Source organism: Toxotes jaculatrix, chromosome 6 (genome assembly GCF_017976425.1).
Source record: "Toxotes jaculatrix isolate fToxJac2 chromosome 6, fToxJac2.pri, whole genome shotgun sequence".
In the NCBI taxonomy this organism is placed as follows: domain Eukaryota; kingdom Metazoa; phylum Chordata; class Actinopteri; family Toxotidae; genus Toxotes; species Toxotes jaculatrix.
The window spans coordinates 10948299-10966133 of record NC_054399.1 but is presented as its reverse complement, the minus strand read 5'-3'; the positions used below and the strand labels follow the sequence as shown (position 1 = coordinate 10966133).

The 17835-nt window shown below is 40.3% G+C and overlaps 1 protein-coding gene across 3 annotated transcripts; it reads left to right on the top strand.

Moving 5' to 3' along the window:
- Window positions 1-4500: 4500 nt before the first annotated feature.
- cers4a (ceramide synthase 4a) lies at window positions 4501-17704 on the top strand. 3 transcript variants are annotated; one of them, XM_041040586.1, is made up of 11 exons: window positions 4501-4558; window positions 5692-5868; window positions 8564-8681; window positions 10716-10834; window positions 11321-11378; window positions 11579-11629; window positions 13125-13217; window positions 13921-14049; window positions 14929-15035; window positions 15347-15503; window positions 15587-17702. In XM_041040586.1, exons 2-11 carry the CDS (start codon window positions 5693-5695, stop codon window positions 15788-15790), a joined length of 1212 nt encoding a protein of 403 aa, XP_040896520.1. In that variant the 5' UTR covers window positions 4501-4558; window position 5692; the 3' UTR covers window positions 15791-17702. The 3 variants fall into 3 exon arrangements, with proteins under 3 accessions (XP_040896520.1, XP_040896519.1, XP_040896521.1); XM_041040585.1 differs by lacking the exon at window positions 4501-4558 and adding an exon at window positions 4700-4806 and having other exon boundaries at window positions 15587-17704; XM_041040587.1 differs by lacking the exon at window positions 4501-4558 and adding an exon at window positions 5098-5161.
- The last annotated feature ends 131 nt before the right edge of the window (window positions 17705-17835 follow it).

The window sequence follows — 17835 nt, the reverse complement described above, 5'->3', positions numbered from 1 at the left end:
TACTCTGCCTGGATCAAAAGACATAAAGCTCTAGCTTTTGCAAAGACTCATTTTGAGGAAAAGAAAAGACTTAGAACAGTTTCAAAACAGTTTTCTGTCTTGTAGTGTGCAGTTTCTCAGTCTTAGGTTATTCTTCATTCTCACCTTTCCATATAAATTGCACCAATAGTAGAGCAATAAAATAGAAAAGTGGGATATTTTCAAAACAAACTAAAATCTGTATGATTTAATGGAAGCACACATTTCTTTGAAACTGACCATTTGAGACTTTGAGGGGTTGAAGGACTAGTTAAGTGCCTGAAGAATAAGACAGAATATAAGATATGCTTAGTCCACATGGTGTGGAGTGTGGAGGCTGCTAGCCGATACTCAACTACATGCAGACTGTTGTACATCTGAGGAGTCGTCTGGCGCACTCTGCTGGAATAAAGTGGTATCACCTTTCAGTACAGGAATAGAATGAGGTCAAACCTTGTCCATGAGGGAGGCTTCCATGTAGCCCAGGATCACCATTTTTACTGTATGCCTCCAGTTGTTGTGTTAGCCTGGTCTGCAGATAGAGAGTGTGTCAAGAGGAGGCCTTGCGCTGTTATCTTTAGAGCTTACAGCTGGAAAGTTAACTGACTTAACTCTGGGGGTCTGTGGGAGAACTCATGCCAAAACCAATAGACAAAAGAATGAGAAACAACAGCAGAGAGTTTGAGGAATGCTCCAAGAGAGAAATTAAAAGAGGGAGGAACAGAGAAAGAGAGCATGCATGTGAGAGCTTCCCAGCAGTCTTCCATAGGGAGACAAGAACAGAGCCGCTGTTGTGTTAGCAGCCACAGGTTGCCCACAAAACACCTGGCAGAGGGAAGGAGGAGGGGATGACAGGGGGTGTCAAAGCTCAGAGAGACCAGGGGAATATTGGACAAAAGGGAGATCAGGAGAACTTGTGTGCTGAAGAGACTGAAGAGAGAAATAAAATAAGAAAATCTGATGAAAAATAAAGCACAAAGAAACATCAGCATGCACCTAACCTAAAAATATATATCCCTGTCTACACCCCATGTGTCTGGACAAACAGCTAATGGGTACAAGTGAGACGTGAGTATGGGTATACATGCACGTGTGCTTTTTCATACATCCTAATCCCCAGTCAGGGCCCCGTGGGAAAGTTGTGTATGTGTGTGTGTGTGTGTATGTGTGCATGTTCCGTGGAGGAGCCCCCACCCCCTGGCCCTGGGTGAAACGTGACTGTGCTCCAGCCAGGTCCTCAGCAGCTCAGCTCGGCTCAGCCAGGCTCAGAGCCGCCGCTGCTACTTCTGCTGTGAAGCACTGGTTTCCTGTCCACATTCCCCACCTCCCTGGCTGTGTTATTGTTGGCCCAGACAGAGGGGTACGCAGCTAAGAACCAGGGACCTTCAGAGGCCTCCACGGTCAAGACCTTCAGAGTCCAGAGAGACATGGCTGGATGTGGATGGTGGATCTTGTACGGGAAGGGTTGTTGTGTGTTGTTTTTTTAGCAGCAGCAGTCAATCAGTCCTCCTCAATCAGTCCAGGCTTAAATATCTCACCAACTATTGGATGGATTTCCATGAAATTTTGGACAGACACTCGTGGCTCCCAGAGGATGAATCATGACTTCAGTGACTTTTATCTAGTGCCACAAGCAGGTTGACAGGTTTAGTGAAATGTTTCTCAGAGGGGTTTCCATGAGATTTGGCACAGACATTCACTTTTCATGCATTTGTTTTTGTATGTTGTGGCCCCCTTGTGGCTGCAGGCACTCCAAGAACAAACTGCATTCAGCCAATAGAAAGCAGAGGAAGCTTTTATCACAGGGGAGAGGACAATTAAAAAAACAGAACTGAACAAAGTGGTAAAATAATGCTTTGCTGGTCATTAGGACTCTGTGCGGTGATGTTTCTGAACATAAGCATAAATGCATAGTTAATACAGACAAGGCCACTTTTACACATGACTTGATGTTGAGCAAATTGAAAATGTCATTCTGTATGTTCAGCATTGAATTATATTTAGGACCTTAGCCTTCGTGCTGTGTTTGTGCATCTGCTATTGTGATTGGTTGTAAAAAAAAAACAAAAAACACACACACACCACACACACACACACACACACACACACACACACACACACACACACACACACACACCACACCTAGTCCAAAAGGGGGGAACCTGCTATCACTCTAGACAGCCCACATTCCTCCTCTGTGTTAATATCATAATTGTCTCACTGATTTTCTCATGGCTTGCTTTCACTCTGAGTATTTGACAAGGAAATAAAAAGGGACTGTGTGCATGCATATGTGTGCATGATGGCACATATACTGTACATTTATGCAATCAGCACGTGTTAGTACAGGGATGTACTCTGGGTGTGCTTGTGTGAGGATATAGGAAAAGGGTCATCCTCCAAGTATGAGGACATAAAAAACATTAGCTCTGGCATGTGAAAAAGACAGCTTGCCAACACAACAAACATGCAGCGATAACAGAACACACCCAGGTGGGGGAAAATGTCTGCCCTCATTTTAGAGATGAGATCTTCTTGGCAACATAATTATACCTGTCAACCAGAGGTTATCATGATTTCTGTGGTGCAACCCCAGTAATCAAACACCTAACGCAGCATATTAATCATAAATCTAAAAACCTATTTTTGACTGTAAATCACTCTCGGAGGCCTGATGTATAGCGTGTATTTGTGTGTATACAGTATACACTCACTGGGTCCCGCAGCATTATACATATGTGATGGACTTCTTGCAGGACCTGTCAAACATATCTTAAGAATTCAACAGGAGCAGACAAAAAAATCTCTTCATCTCGAGGCCTTGAGATGAAGAGATGAAGAGTCACATGTTCTGTCTGCATCATACTCAGCCCAACAACTTCTCCGCAGGCTTACATCTTAACAGGTCCTGCAAACTAAACAACAGACTGAGGACAAAAAAAGGAAGACACATGTTGGTTTAGAGAAAGTACACAGTGAGGGCCAGGCATTGTTAGACATGACTCAGTTAAATGAATCGTCCTGTACTCACAGATCTAGCGTTACAGTGAACATCCGCATTTAATTTCCTCTAGGCTTTGCCCTCTTGTCTCTATATATGGTAGCAACTTGGTCAAAGATGGAGCTGCCAGCCAGTGTCTGTGCAGAGGTGAACCCCTTTAACCTCCAAAGCCAAGTATGCCTGGAATAACACCTTCCACGTCTCGCCTGTAGTACTTAAAGACGCTGAAGATTAAGTGACACCGACTCCTTAAATTATTACATCTACACTTACATATACATCTTCTGGTGAATGAGTTGAACTGCATTTGACCCCAGGAAGCCAAGAATGCATCTCTACAAGGGGGTTACTCTCTCTCTGAGTGACGTAAGCAGAATTTTGCCATTTTTGCCAAGTAAAATATGACAAATTCGGATACTGGTGTCCATTATGTTTTAGATCCCATCACCATCTGCCTCCAGATTTACATAATGATTCACAGCATTATGTTTTTTTGTGTACAAGGAGAGAGCTGTGCTTGTATATGATATCTACATAAACAACTACTAGGTGGAATTTTCTTCCTGAGGCCTTTCGCTTTCTGTAAATACTGTCAGAGTATGACTGGTATGAAAGGCAGCGCAATGTGAGCACCACTCCAAATCTTATCAGCTTTCCTAACGTGACTGTTGATTGATAAATTATATCAGTGACAAGAAATATTCCCCTTCTGCATTTTCTTTTTCTGCCAGCTCTGGTGCAGTTTCCTTCACTCTGTGCAGTGCAAACGTGCCATTTCTTCTCTAAACAAACTTTAGCTTTACTTGTTAAACTGTGTGCCAACAGTCTACCCTAAGGCCATAAGCAACAACAAATGAGCTGAGCTACTTATAATACTTGAGTAATGTTCTTCCCTGTCATAAAGAGCTAAACTAATTTGCTTCCTCACAGTATTTTTAATTTGAGAAATGTACTGCCTGTTTTTTTCTATTGTGCTCCAGTGTCTTTCTTCCTTTCCCCCATCTCACATTAGGAAATAGAACAAAACAGAAGTAGGATACAACGCAGGTTCCTGGGTTTTTTCCCCTGAATTTTCTAATGTATTGCTCATTATTAATAGCCAAATATACGTCAAATGAAAAAAAAGACAAAATCATGGATGGAGCCTCTTAATACATGCAAATGAAATCTCTTGACTCAGAATGATAAATCCCAAATCTTTTTTTTTTCTGAGACTTAACATGACGTATAGCAAATACTCATATACACCAATCAGCTTTTTAGGGACTCTGTATGGCACATTCTGTGTATCTGTTCTCACATATTTACTGTTGTTTGCTGTAAGACCGACGACTGGCTCTTAGAATCTGTGGAGGATGGTATGAAAATGACGGACATGTGCTTATCTGTTGCAGGGTAGCATGAAAACCCAGAGAGGAGATGATGGTGGTGACAGTGCCTCTCTCCGCCCTCAGAAGGAGCAGGTTGCGTCAAACACGCTCCTCCTCTCTGTATTTGCCCGCTGTACGCTTCCCATCCCCATCACAGGAGCGCGGACAGGTAATCGTAATGTCGCATTTATATTCGTCTGTGGCACAACTGTGAGGCATTTAAAATTCTGGCACATCAAACAGATGGGCCTACATGTGGGCTAAGGGGTGAGGCTGTTGGTGTATGGGGCTGTTCAGCTCGAGGCTGTAACGGGATGAGAGAGATGGGCTTCCTTCCTGCGCGCTGCCAGACTTCATGGGATTATTATAAATGATATGTTGCGTGTTTTTAATGCGTAACCTCTTTTATTTGTCTCTGTAAGAGAAGTACTGTGTCTCCTGTGTTTCTTTAAATCGCAGATTTGTTGTGTTTTGCTAGCGGGCTGCGTGGAGGCTTTCACTTACGGCTTCACGCTCTATCGCTAAAATCAATAAGCGAATCAAGGTGGATGGGAAACAGCTTTTGTAATAGACCGCTCATGAGGACTGAGACTGACCAACTCTGAGCATGTGATTTTGTAATCGCGGAAACAAGCGTGTGATATTGTGTTTGTATGTTTATGAATGTGTGGGTGTGTGCTACTTGAGCCATGCATGTCTGGATCAAGGCTGAGCTGTTCTGGTTTTGCTGGGATACATGCACTGACTAATGCTTGGATAGGCGCCCACAAAGGTTGGCTGGTGGATTCGTTTTATGTTGTAATGTGCTGTAGTTTTTGGGCCTGGCAAAGCAATGACTGCCTGTGGGTCGGAGATGAAATGATTGTTGATTAATTAGTTGATTGAAAAGAATCTAAAACTAATCTTCAACTACTTCAACGATCGATTCATGGCTCCTGTCGTTTTTCAAGCAAATAGGACAAACATCTGTTTCTGCTTCTCAAATGTGATGATCTGATGATTTTCGTAGTCATACATGATAGAGTGTCTTAGTGTTCTGGTCCCCATCTTGGGCTGTGAGAAATTAAAATGTAATTTTTCACTATTTTCTGATATTTTTTAAACCAATAATTAATGGATTAAGGTCAATAGATTAAGAAAATAACCCACAAGACACTGCTTTGTCTTTTGATTTATAATCTTCTAGTCTCAGCTGCTGTTTAGCAAAAATATGAATAAGGCATCAATGTTTTAACAGCTCGGGCCTGCTCAGGAGTGCTGCAAACACTCAAATTAAACACTGTTCTCCTCTCCTCTCCACAGGATGGAGGCCCTGTTAAATGATTGGCTGTGGCAGGAGGAGTACTGGCTTCCTCCTGGAATCCGCTGGCAGGACATTAAAATTAAGGAAGACGACGGCCGCTTTCCTCTACCCAGGGATCTCATCTACACCTTGCCACTGGCCTTCGCCTTTATAGCCCTCAGATATGTCTTCGAGAGGTGAGACACACCTGCCGCCATTTCAGGTGGACCATAAAATCACAGATGCAAGATCCACTTTTTAATTGTTATCACTAACTCTGACGTCTGCTGTGCTCGACTCGCTGGAGCAGTGAGATGTGAATATTTACTGTAGGCCTACAAGCATGACCTTATCAAGGGAACCGTTGAGCATAATGGTGATGGTATTCAGATGTGTCATGGGGTGAAAGCAAATGTTTAGAAAACACTTTTTCTTATTTCCTCTTCAGATGCACTGGCCATGCTAACTGGCGGACTTGCTGCCCACAAAGCTGCTTGTGTGGCTCAGGATAATGGCTCCTTTACCCTTTATTAGCGCTCCCAGTAGATGGAGGGTGTAGATCAGACATGCAAGGGGAGGCAGGAATCATGAGTAGACAGTTTTAGCTGCTGACAGTGTGAAAGCCTTTTCTCTTCCCACAGGGATTGGACTGGACTAGGATCTTATAAAGATATTGTGTGTGTATGTTTGAGGAAAAAAGGATATTAACTATGATGTGGCAATGATGGCAGTGGTTTCTTTATTGCTTATTTAGGCCTAAAGAAGGTTAAGTTTAACTTTCTGATGCTGTACAGATTCACAGCTAACAGCCTCTGCAACCACTTAAAGAGATATACGAACCACTGGGTGCTCCAGTGGTTCGTAAAAAAACACTGATTAGAAAACGTCAATGTAAATCCCCAGTGGTGCTTGTTATGAGAATCCTGCTACTGAGGCATCTAGAGACTTTGTGGTGAAGGTCAAAACACTTCTGTGGTGACGGCACTGAATCTTATCAGTATGTGATAGTGACAAAGGACATAACTGAAAAATGTGTTTGGTTTTCGAATATTTGAGCAACAACTTTGAAGCATCTTTTGAAGCATTCAAGACCATATTTACAGTAATGTTGCAATAATTCATTGATAAGTCGATGCATCTGCAAAATGCATCTGTAACTATGCCATTCTTGACACTTCTTGGGTCTCAAATGTAATAGTTTGCTGCTTTTCTTGGTGTCGCATCATAATAAATCAAGTATGATTTATTTGGACTATAGGATGTTCTAATTGCTATTTTTCAAAATAGCCAAAAATAATACCTAGTTGCTGCCTTAATTTATGTTACAGATTCAAATACTTAAGTTAAAATATTTGATGATGCGATGCACATATCCAGCAGTGTTTAGCATGAATGAGCACTTAAGGGTTCTTTGTTTAGTTCAGTGTTTTCAAGTATGTGATCATTTGTTTACAGGAGGTTTTCTGTACACGTTTTTACCACTTTTTTTCTGTGCCATTGTATCACAACAATGGCACGCTTATGTAAACTTGTTATATATTTTAAATAATATCACCCAGTCATGTGATGTTACACGTGGGAAAAGATTAATCTGAAACTTAAGTAAAATCAGTTGTAAAACAAATGCTTTCTCAACTCTCTCAGTTGGTAATGTTGAGGTTTTCTTTAGTCTCAGAAGTGTGTGACTGAAAGCTATTGTCTAAAAACAGGACTGCTGGAAAAAGCAACGTTACAGTCACCTGCCCGTACACTCAACTAGTTTTGCTGGTGACACGACAGTAATCTAGAGTGGCAAAGACAGGCTGCGTATAGACACGTGATTGGTGGACAGATGGAGACAGATAGGCTTGTTTTTGCATGCTTTCCCTTATCATCCACTATATTATCTGTCCTATCTGTCATAATGCGTGAGCCTGCTCGGCCCAGACTCTGTAAGATTAGTACAATTGTTTAGCCTAAAGACTTTTTTGTACCTAATAGATAAAGATACACCCTTTATCTATCAAGAATAAATCACATTGTCACAATCATTTCCTGAGAAGAGGTCAAACATATTTTATTCCAACTTTATGGGCAACAGCGCATTAGAGTAGTAACATTAGACATATTAGCAGCAGTCAGCATAATAGCATAATAGCATATGCTGAATATCAACATGCACCTGTGTGTGTTGTTGAGGTGGGCACCAGTGTATTGTGTTTGTTAGCTGTTGTGATGGACATCTTTGAGGTGTTGCTTACATCTTAGGAGCAGTCAGTCAGCTGGAAGGTGAAAAGGTGTGTCTTCACTTGATCGCCCCAGGCCACAGCTGTTTTCCTGTGTTGAGGTGGGGGTGTGTGAGCGTGTCACGGGTTCCTGTAACCAGAGACTGTGTGTGTCTCTGTGTAAAGCTGTCCTGACCTTCTCATTCCCTCTGATCTCTCCCTCTCTGCCCACTTCAGGATGATTATCTCTGAGATAGAGTTACACGTGTGATTGTGCACGTGCGAACACACACACACACATATTTATCAAAACAGCACACCAGTACTTATACACTCACATCATCCCTCTTTTCTTCTCTGGTGCTCTGTCTCCATCTCCCTGAAACACAAACACATGCAGATCAAATGTCTCTTGATGCCGTATCAGCTAATGACAAAGGCTCTCTGGCCAAATGTCACAATACGCCCATGGGAGTGGCTCTACAGGCTGTCAGGTGCAGCATAATGAGCTATCTTGTTGCCATTACTCTGCACTGCACTGTGATAGGATCACACTGGGCAGCTGTTGATGTCACTTCATACCAGTTCCTCTGGAATTATAATCCAGTTTGTTGTACTATCAAGATTGAAGTTGACGTAGAAAATGCATTTGAGTTTTTCTTTTCTCTCCTGTTCTCTGTCCTCTCAGGCTCATTGCCGTCCCATTCAGCAAACACTTAGGTGTGAAGGATCGGATTCGGATCCAAGCAGCTTCTGTGCCAAAGCTGGAGACCTTCTACAAACAGAACAGTCGACAACCATCGCAAGTTTGTATTTCTTTCTGCCTTCCCATTTCTGCTGATGACAGGAAATCGGTCTTGTCTCAAACCAGTAATTTCCAAATCCCAATTTTACCCCTATGCATCAGCAACAATTACCTTGCACACATAGCAATGAGCTTTAAAAGCAGCAGTGAGTGCTTTTTGGATCCATTTACCTCTAATTTATCCTCTTAGACTGCAAATAGGCAGCCAGACTTCCTGGGGCTGCATGTAGCCTGCAGACAGTTGCTCAGGGCTGAAAAAAACTACTACATCCTCCTCTGCATGTTGTTTGGCGTATAATATTGTCACGCGCACACACACACATATATATATATATATATTTAGATATATAGGTATAGATATATAAATATAGGTGAGTGTGTGTGTAAAAATTAGAAAAATGGAAATCATCATAGCTAATGCCAATAAACATGACATCATACTGAACATAAACATTTTACTAGCATAAATGTAATTTTAAGTTGTTTTAGTGCACTGATAATGCTTAGTGTGTTTTCAATAGTCAGATAGTCAGGAGCATTGAAGGAACGTGTGATCTACTATTGCAGGTATATGGAAGTTTGCATACATTTGCAAACCCAAATGCAGAAAGTGAAAAGATGGATGTGAAAATGCATGAGTACTAGTAAGAAGAGCATGATTGTTTGGCAGTTTCATTTGGATGGGGTGGCCACTGTCTCAGAACAAGGAACTGTTTAAAAAAAAAAAAAAAAAAAAAAAAAGGAAGTCCCCAGTGAGATTCATCTAATTCACCTGAGTCATACTGAAGCTAAGTGGTTAACGCGTCACAAAGTTCAGTACACTGGAAATTTAAATATGTTGTGTTTGGTGTGTTCACTCAACAGTGTGAGAAACTGTTATTTCCTTTAAAACGCTTAACCATCAGAATGTTGTCGTCACTTGTTACCTTTTATTGTCTTCATTTCCTTTTGTTAAACTGCTAATTAGAAAGGCACCTCTGCGTCAGAAAATAACACAACAATTTAATTGCAAAATAATTGCACATGTTCATTTGTGCAGATAGTTTTATTCCTTTCATTTAATCAGTGAATAGTTGGCCACATGTCACAGACAAGTTTAGGTTCACATGGAAACTCTCCACCCTTCTGGTTTTGTTTGGCATTGCGACACTGATCTTCCCGTGAGGACAAGCAGGGTTGTGCACCTGTCAGGACAAGACGCGACTTGACATCTCAAATGAAAATGCACAACTCCTTGGGAACTGTTCTGTGTTGTGTGTCAAGTTGCATGTGTGTTTTTTTTTATGTGCATGTGTGCATATTTCCATTTTGTCTGTGTGACCTGTCTTATTTGCAGATCTTCTATTTCCATGTGGCCTGGATTAGCAACAGCAACCGCGTAATGCCTTTGTTGTTTTGCTATGTAAATGCCAGGCCACAGACACACGAGGGTGTAGAGAAAGTTTTATTTGTAAGCTGCCGGCATCTACACAGCACTGTGAGAAGAAAATATTGCACCCTCAGTATTGTTGCCAATTTTATATAGTTAATGTGTGTGTTGTTGTTTTGCCCTAACTCAGAGTAACACACTCTTGTAATTAAGTTTCACTCAGCACAAGGACTTTTTCAAAGGTAACAGAACCCTGTGGAAAGTATCAGAGTGCACAAAGAGAGAGCAAGGGATGTCAGCCAAACAGTAGTTCTGTTACAGGCTCATCAACACAGAGCAAATGGTTGGATTAAACACATTTGTCCTTGTAGGAGTCATCTGTGTTTGTCAGGTACAATATACAGCTTGCATGATCAGCATTTTCCTGTAATGACGTAGTAACACAACTGTCAGGGAGATCAGTAAGGTGCTCAGGCCTGTATTATATCACATGTTTAATACTGCATCTCAGACAGGGAGCAAGCAGCTTGCTACACATTGTATCATAATACTCTGACAAGTAATGCAGCAATATTATCTTAAATACATGAAAAAAGTTCAGTCTGAACTCTATGTGTGCGCCAGTTCTCTATGTGTAAATATGTTTTTGTGTTTGTGTATATTCAGAGTGAGGTGGTGAGCTTGGGGAAGCAGTGTGGATTCTCACAGAGAAAAATCCAGACCTGGTTCAGACACAGAAGGAACCAGGACCGACCCAGCAATACCAAAAAGTTCTGCGAGGCCTCGTGAGTTTTTTTTTTCTCTAAACACACTTTTTCGTGTGAATTAAAGTTGCAGTAGGTTAGACGTCTTGGAGGGGTTCTCCTGAGTAGAGCTCTGGCAGAGCAGAGCACCCCACCGTTCAGAATCACATCGTGTACATTCACTCTTAGCTTAACAGCTGCAAGTGAGTGATTTGGGCAAAGGAAACTTTTCTGAAGTTTACTGATCTCCTGTTACAGGATTTCTCTGTTAAGTTCTAAACTCTTGCTGCTGCTTAGCTTGTCACCAGCGTGTAAATTGCCTGATGCAGATTTTATGGCCCCGATACGTTTAGTTCTGTGTTTTTAAAACTGTGATAAATTTAATGAACATACAGTCCTCCTTGGCATTTGTCATACTGTATGTATGATCATGCAACATTCCTGTGTTTTTGTCTGTTTTTTTGTATTTGTTCTTGATTATTTATAACATAGCCTAACCAACGACGATGTTCATTTTTATCTCTGCAGTTGGCGGTTTGTCTTCTACCTTGTAGCATTTACAGCTGGGCTTGGCTCTTTAATTAATGTAAGTCTGTTGGTCTCTTGCTTTTCATTTCACAGATAACCATGACCTTGTATTGAATTACAATTGCAAGATAGAACTTCCTCAGTGTTAGTAGTTACATCGTGAATTACCTTCTGTTTGTTTGTGAGGTTTAAAAAATACAGTCTACAGCTTCTTTCAGCATCTTCTTCATTTTGTTTATTGTTTCCTCAATTTTTCAGACTCCGTGGTTGTGGGATCACAGAGAGTGTTGGAGGGGATATCCCAAACAGGTAAGCAGAAAACAGCCTGATTTTAAATGCAAGTTTTGCATAAATAGTGATGTCAGGCAGTGTTTCACGAAACAATCTAGTCTCAAACGAAGGTCATTTGTGTGGAAATGCCAGGAGTGTTTGACACAGAGATTTTGTGCTGGAATTTGTCCTTGATGGAACTGAACAAAACCATTATCATTATAAGAAATAGTGCTTTAAAAAAATGTTGATTAATTGATCAACAGAAAATAAATAGTTTAATAAATAGTTTTGATAATTGATTAATTGATCAAGCAAAAATGTCTTTTTACATTTACTTTTTCCAGATTCTCAAATGTGAGGTTTTGCTTCGTTTCTTCACATTGTACAACTCTAAATTAAATATCTACGTCAGATAAAATTTGAAAAGCATGCCTTGGATACTTCAGACATGTTAAATATTTATATACTAAATCATTAATGAGTGGATTGAAAAATCCAAAATTCAATCTTGACGCTAACAGCAACAAAAAGTGAGTAGGAAAAACAATAGCTGGGTTTGCCCGGACAAAACAAAGTCTTTAGTCTCTGTAAAAGGATTTGGCCCCAGCAGATTTTAGATTTATAAAACAGATTGGTCAGTGCAAACCACCCACCCGCTAACTTTCATCTCCGTTCCTTCACTTCCTTTACAGTTGGCCTGAATGCTTTTGTGTTTCTAGATTTTTTTTCTTTCACCCATTGTAAGAAAGGCCAATGTCTCTGTGCTGATGACAGGTAGGTATGCCTGCAGGTCGGCATTCCTCAGGCGAAGGTAGCCCCTCCTCATGGGGTCATGACCACGAACAAAAAAACAGGAGAAAAAAATGTAAAGCCGCAGATTTCTCTATCTGCAGTTTGACTGATTACAGCTCCTGCCGGCAGTACTGCCGCTGACCTGTTTTCCTTTTCTGAGGTCTTGTGGTCTCTGACAGAGAGAGGATGTGTTTTTAGAAGTTAAATTCCTCAGTCAGCTTCCTTTCATTGTGTTGCTACAGACTTTGAGTGTATGTTCTGCAAGAGGTGTTTTGATTAAAGAGAGTACACCACCACTTTCTTTGAATTAAGACACTTCCTCTCTTAGAGAGGAGGTTGACACTTTTGTTCATAGGTGTTAGACATGGGAATGTGAAGGGGTTCGTCTACAGAGCTTTGGAAACACTGGGCATTTGCTCAACTTCACCACTACTGCACATGCAGAAGGGGGACAAAGTCAGTCTGCAATATCAGTTCATTCTACTCTTTTACCTTTTGCACCACATGTAGTTGAACAAAACATACATTTTTGCAAAACTGAAGGCGGAGTTTTCAGACAAGTTTCACAAAATGCACTGAGTGTTGTGCTTTGCTGCCTGTAAAAGATTCAGACCACATTTACAATGTGTTTTCTTGAGGCAACAATGAAAAGCAGGATGATGGAAATGCTTCTGTTGCAGCCACCTAGCACTGCATGTAGATTCTGACTTATTGTTTCTCTCTTCCTCTCATTTTTTAGCCAGTGGCTGAGGCTCATTACTGGTATTACACCCTGGAAATGGGTTTCTATTTGTCGCTGCTCATGTGCGTCTCTGTGGACATCAAGCGAAAAGTGAGTGTGGTTTTACTGTACTGTTCCACTCACACGCACACACACACACACACAGAGAAACATCCTGCTGCTTTTCAGATGGTTTCCTCAGCATTTTCTCTTATTTTGTGGCCGAGATCTGAACTTTTAGTCAAAACCGAAAAGCTAAATGTCATCACTCACACTTGGTCTTATGTTTTGCACAGTGTAATCCAAACCTTGTTTTTCTCTAGCATGATTATACTTAATACGGATTATGCACTGGATTATCTGCTATTACATCATAACTTTGTGTACTTAGTGTTTGCTCTCATTTTTTAGTTTTGCAGGGTTTAAAATCTTTCGTAAGAGATTTGGCATATACTGTAAAACTGACTGAAAAAACACAAAAGAAGAACAACTTGATTTACTCCAGACTCCAGATTATACTTTACTGTATTGCTAAACTGTATTTTTATGCATAAACTACAATAACTAATCACTGTACTGTACTGTTCAGCTGATTTCCATGTTTTGCTTTTTTTAAGGAGCCCATTTAGCTTCAGCTGCTGCTGCCTCAGCTCTTTTAGGCAATTTCCTTAAGCTTGTATGGGAAAAAAAGAAGGAGGCTTTCCAATACTTGGGCACAACTGATACCATACATTGATCTGCTGAAGTCGTGGTTAGGCTGCTGTACGTCCTTCTCATGCTGTGTGGTCTGTGTGTATTTGTGTGTGTGTTTCAGGATTTCAAGGAACAGGTAATTCATCACATTGCCACCATATTCCTCATTGGTTTCTCCTACTGTGCCAACTATGTGAGAGTTGGCACTCTGGTGATGCTGGTCCATGACTCCTCTGACTTCCTTCTTGAGGTAAAACGCCACACCTTAATTTTAAGTTGAAAAAAGATCCCTCTTTTCCACCCCACACGTCTCTCATTTCATTGTCATGAATAGATTCGGGGAGGAACAATTGGGCAGAAATTTTCACAAATCTGATTGTGTATGTTTTAAGTTGCAGCAAAAAGAAGGAGGAAATACATCAGCAAATGTATTTCCTTGACTTGAATGACTTTTGTCTACTGGTGCCAGAAACATTGCACAAAGGGAGCTTGACTTGAATGCAGGCATTGTGTATTTATTGAGGAAGTTTTCCTACCCTTACACCCAAACACATGATACCTCTGTGTCTGCTATTGAACTGAGCTGTGCACAGAAAAGGATCATGGTCTACACTAAAACTAAAAACACCCGTTTATGACTGTAGAATAATTATGACGCTGATTTTCCTTGGTGTCATATTTCAGTGATAACATCTGAACATCCATTGATTGTCAGTGTCATCTCAGAGCTGAGGAAGTATGTAGTTCTGATCATGTGACCTCAGGCATGACGGGGTGTCATCTGGCCTTGTGAGTAGTCATAAAGGGACAATAACGTGATGTTATACTCACCCAGTAACTTTGTACAGCCAGGTATATGTTTCTGAGGAGAATCATGTTCGGTAGATCAGAAATTAGTGACCTTAATATAGTTTATCATTAGTCCATATTAATCATATTGTGGCCTTTGAAAGTCTATTCTGAACCCAGGTGCCTGTATTCACTCATCCCTGTCCTGTTATTTATTTTTACTACAGGTATCACAGTCACTGATTTCTGCCATATTTTCTTTTTGACAAAATACTGAAGCTTTTCCTTTGCTGTTGGTAACAACTAACAAGGGCTTTTATCTTTCTTTTTATTACAAAAGTCTGCTAAGATGTTTCACTACGCTGGCTGGACGAGGACATGTGACTCACTGTTTGTTGTCTTCGCTCTTGTCTTCCTTGTCACAAGGCTGGTGGTGTTTCCTCTCAGGTACCACATTATATAAGCTGACTTCATCTTGTGGCAGATGTGTTGGTATTGGTGTATGTGTTGTCTGATAAGTAACAAGAAATGACAGTGCAGACATGCCAAACAAGGTTTGATGTAATTTAGAAACAGTGGGACTATTACATTGTTTGTCCTCCAGAGGGCACCAACAAGTTGATTTGTTTGCTGTAAAAAGTCCCCTGTATCTTGGTCACAGTTATTTTAAAAAAATCTAATGGATCCTTCAAGAGTTTAAAGTAACTATCACTAGACTGAGTCAAAACTGAGTGTGGCTTATTGTGTTTGTTTTACAGAGTGGTCCACACAACCCTAGTGGAGTCTCTAGATTTCTTTCAGCCCTTCTTTGGTTATTATTTCTTCAATGCCCTACTGTTAGTGCTGCAAGCCTTGCACATCTTCTGGGCATATCTCATCCTGCGCATGGTCTACAAGTTTGTGTTTTTGGGCAAGGTAAGAGGAGTACATTATTAAACCAGATAATTATTGGGGTGGGGATTACAAAATTGTTCATCATCTTTTATTTTTCTCCATAGGTTGAGCGTGACGAACGCAGCGATGAGGAGAGTGACGTGGAGGATGATGAAGAGGAAGAGCCTGAGGAAGAAGGGGATGAATGCAGCTGGGAGCAAAGAAAGGGTGCAATTAACTCCAAATTAGCATCGCTGGCTAACAACTGTGTCCTGAACAACCTGACCAACCAGAGGAATATAAACAGCAGACTGCCCAAAGCCAGATAGTGGAGAAGCTCCCATCCTCATCTACCAAACCTCACTGGAAAAATACGGTGATTAACTTATTTTTAACATATGATACATACATGTGGCTTGTGTACATCCATAAAGGTCCATTGATGATTTCAGATCATGTTTGCATCCTACTTACCATCAAAAAAGAGGGCAGAGAAGCACAGATGATTGTAAATCTGCGCACCCAGTGTGAGATAAGGAAGAAATGCCATCATTGCTGGCATCATACCACTGCGTATTATAAAAATACATTGGCTAAACAAGGAGACAGTAAAAATTCCTTTACATCTGATCACGTGTTGTTTTTGCAGATTTTGTGTTCATGTTGTTCGTTTTCTTTGAATCATAATAACTTGTTTGTAAATACCTGAAGATAGAAACTGTGCTGTCATTCATTTATCCTTTCTTTGGTCAACAAGAGAAACTAAATGTTTTACACAAAATCAAGCTGTTATCTAAGATAAGACATATCTAATATGTTTTAAACAGAGCAAACTAAAGCTAAAATGAGGTAGTAATTCACTCCCCGAGCTTTGTCTGCACATACACAGTATGATTGATTGTACGGAATATAGTAAAAACAATGATTGTAGTAAATCTGTTGACAAACCACTTTATAGACTATTTTTATGAACCAGTTACCAAACAGGTAATTTTATAGATTGTTTTAATCAGCGGCAGAATACATGAACATTCCTTAGGAATTGTAAAGTTGTATTTTCTGTGTTAGTATTTTGATTTAGTCAGTTATGCTTTAGCTCAGTTCTTTGAGGAGATATGGCGCCCCCTTGTGAACAAAATAACTTATACTTGTAGAGGAGTCACTCCCCATGCCTGATAAAATGATGCCTTTAGAAAAAAATACTGTTCCTAGAGATATGGGGTTAAATCGTATGTATGTGCGTGTTTCTGTTTCATTTTGTGCTTTAAATATCATTATGACAGGCAGCATGATTTCTCAACAAGGTTTTTGTTAAGGTTTGCTCTACTGTACTTGGTTTTGTGCCTTGGCTGCTGTTTTTATACTCCTCTGTGACAAGCACTTGATAATAAGCTCTGTGTGTTCGTGGAATCTTTACTGGATAAACACATGGACCAGGCCTTACTGTGACTTGTTTTAATGTTGTGTTTGAATTGTTGGTGAGGCTGGTAGCACCTGAGTAAGCCATGAAGAGGATGGGCATCAGACAGGCATTAGTGAAATGTGTGATATTTTAGATAGTGAAGGTGTCTATAGAGGTAATTTGGTTTGAAGAAAAGTCTGTAAAATAGTGAAATGTAAAGATTTAATCATTTTTATAAAAGCTGAGGGCATATTTTGTATGACTAGACTGGACTCTAATACTTTAATGTGAACAAGAGGTCACTGGATTTAACATGTTTTTATTCAACATACTAGGACACAGATCTGATACAAGTCACTGTCTACAATGTTCTGTGGCTCCAGGTTTGTAGGTTCTGGATTATCAGTGCAGTACAACACAGAGATATTGTTCATAAAATATGTTACACTCCAAGATAGTACATCCACTACCAAGGACTGGTGTTACCTTGTCATAGGTTAGTAAGGGCAACTCTTTCAGATAAGTGGTTGCTGTCACCACGTACTGTACTTGATTTTATATTAAGAAAAGTGTGAAAGGAGTAGGAACAGGGCTGTGTCTCACAGTACATAGTGGGATTTAAAATGATGAAATTGTAGAGCACTTAGAGGGCTGATCCACTGAATTACACACCTCCAACCACGATATTATTATTTTTTTATTAAAGACAGATATAAAGTACATAGCTAGCAAATAGGAGAGATGTCATACTTCCACTGTTTTCTTATGAGTGTATATGGATGCTTTGTTGATTGTGTGGGAAGTTGAAAAGTTTTAATAAATTACTTCTATTGACAAAATGAGTGCTGATGCCCTAGTTTCACTGATCTTGAACATGTGTTAATTCAGTCCATTTTTATATTGAAGCTTCTCTGGAACAGCTTTTAATATTTGAATTTATTTCACCCAGAAATCATGATCTTTTACATGAAA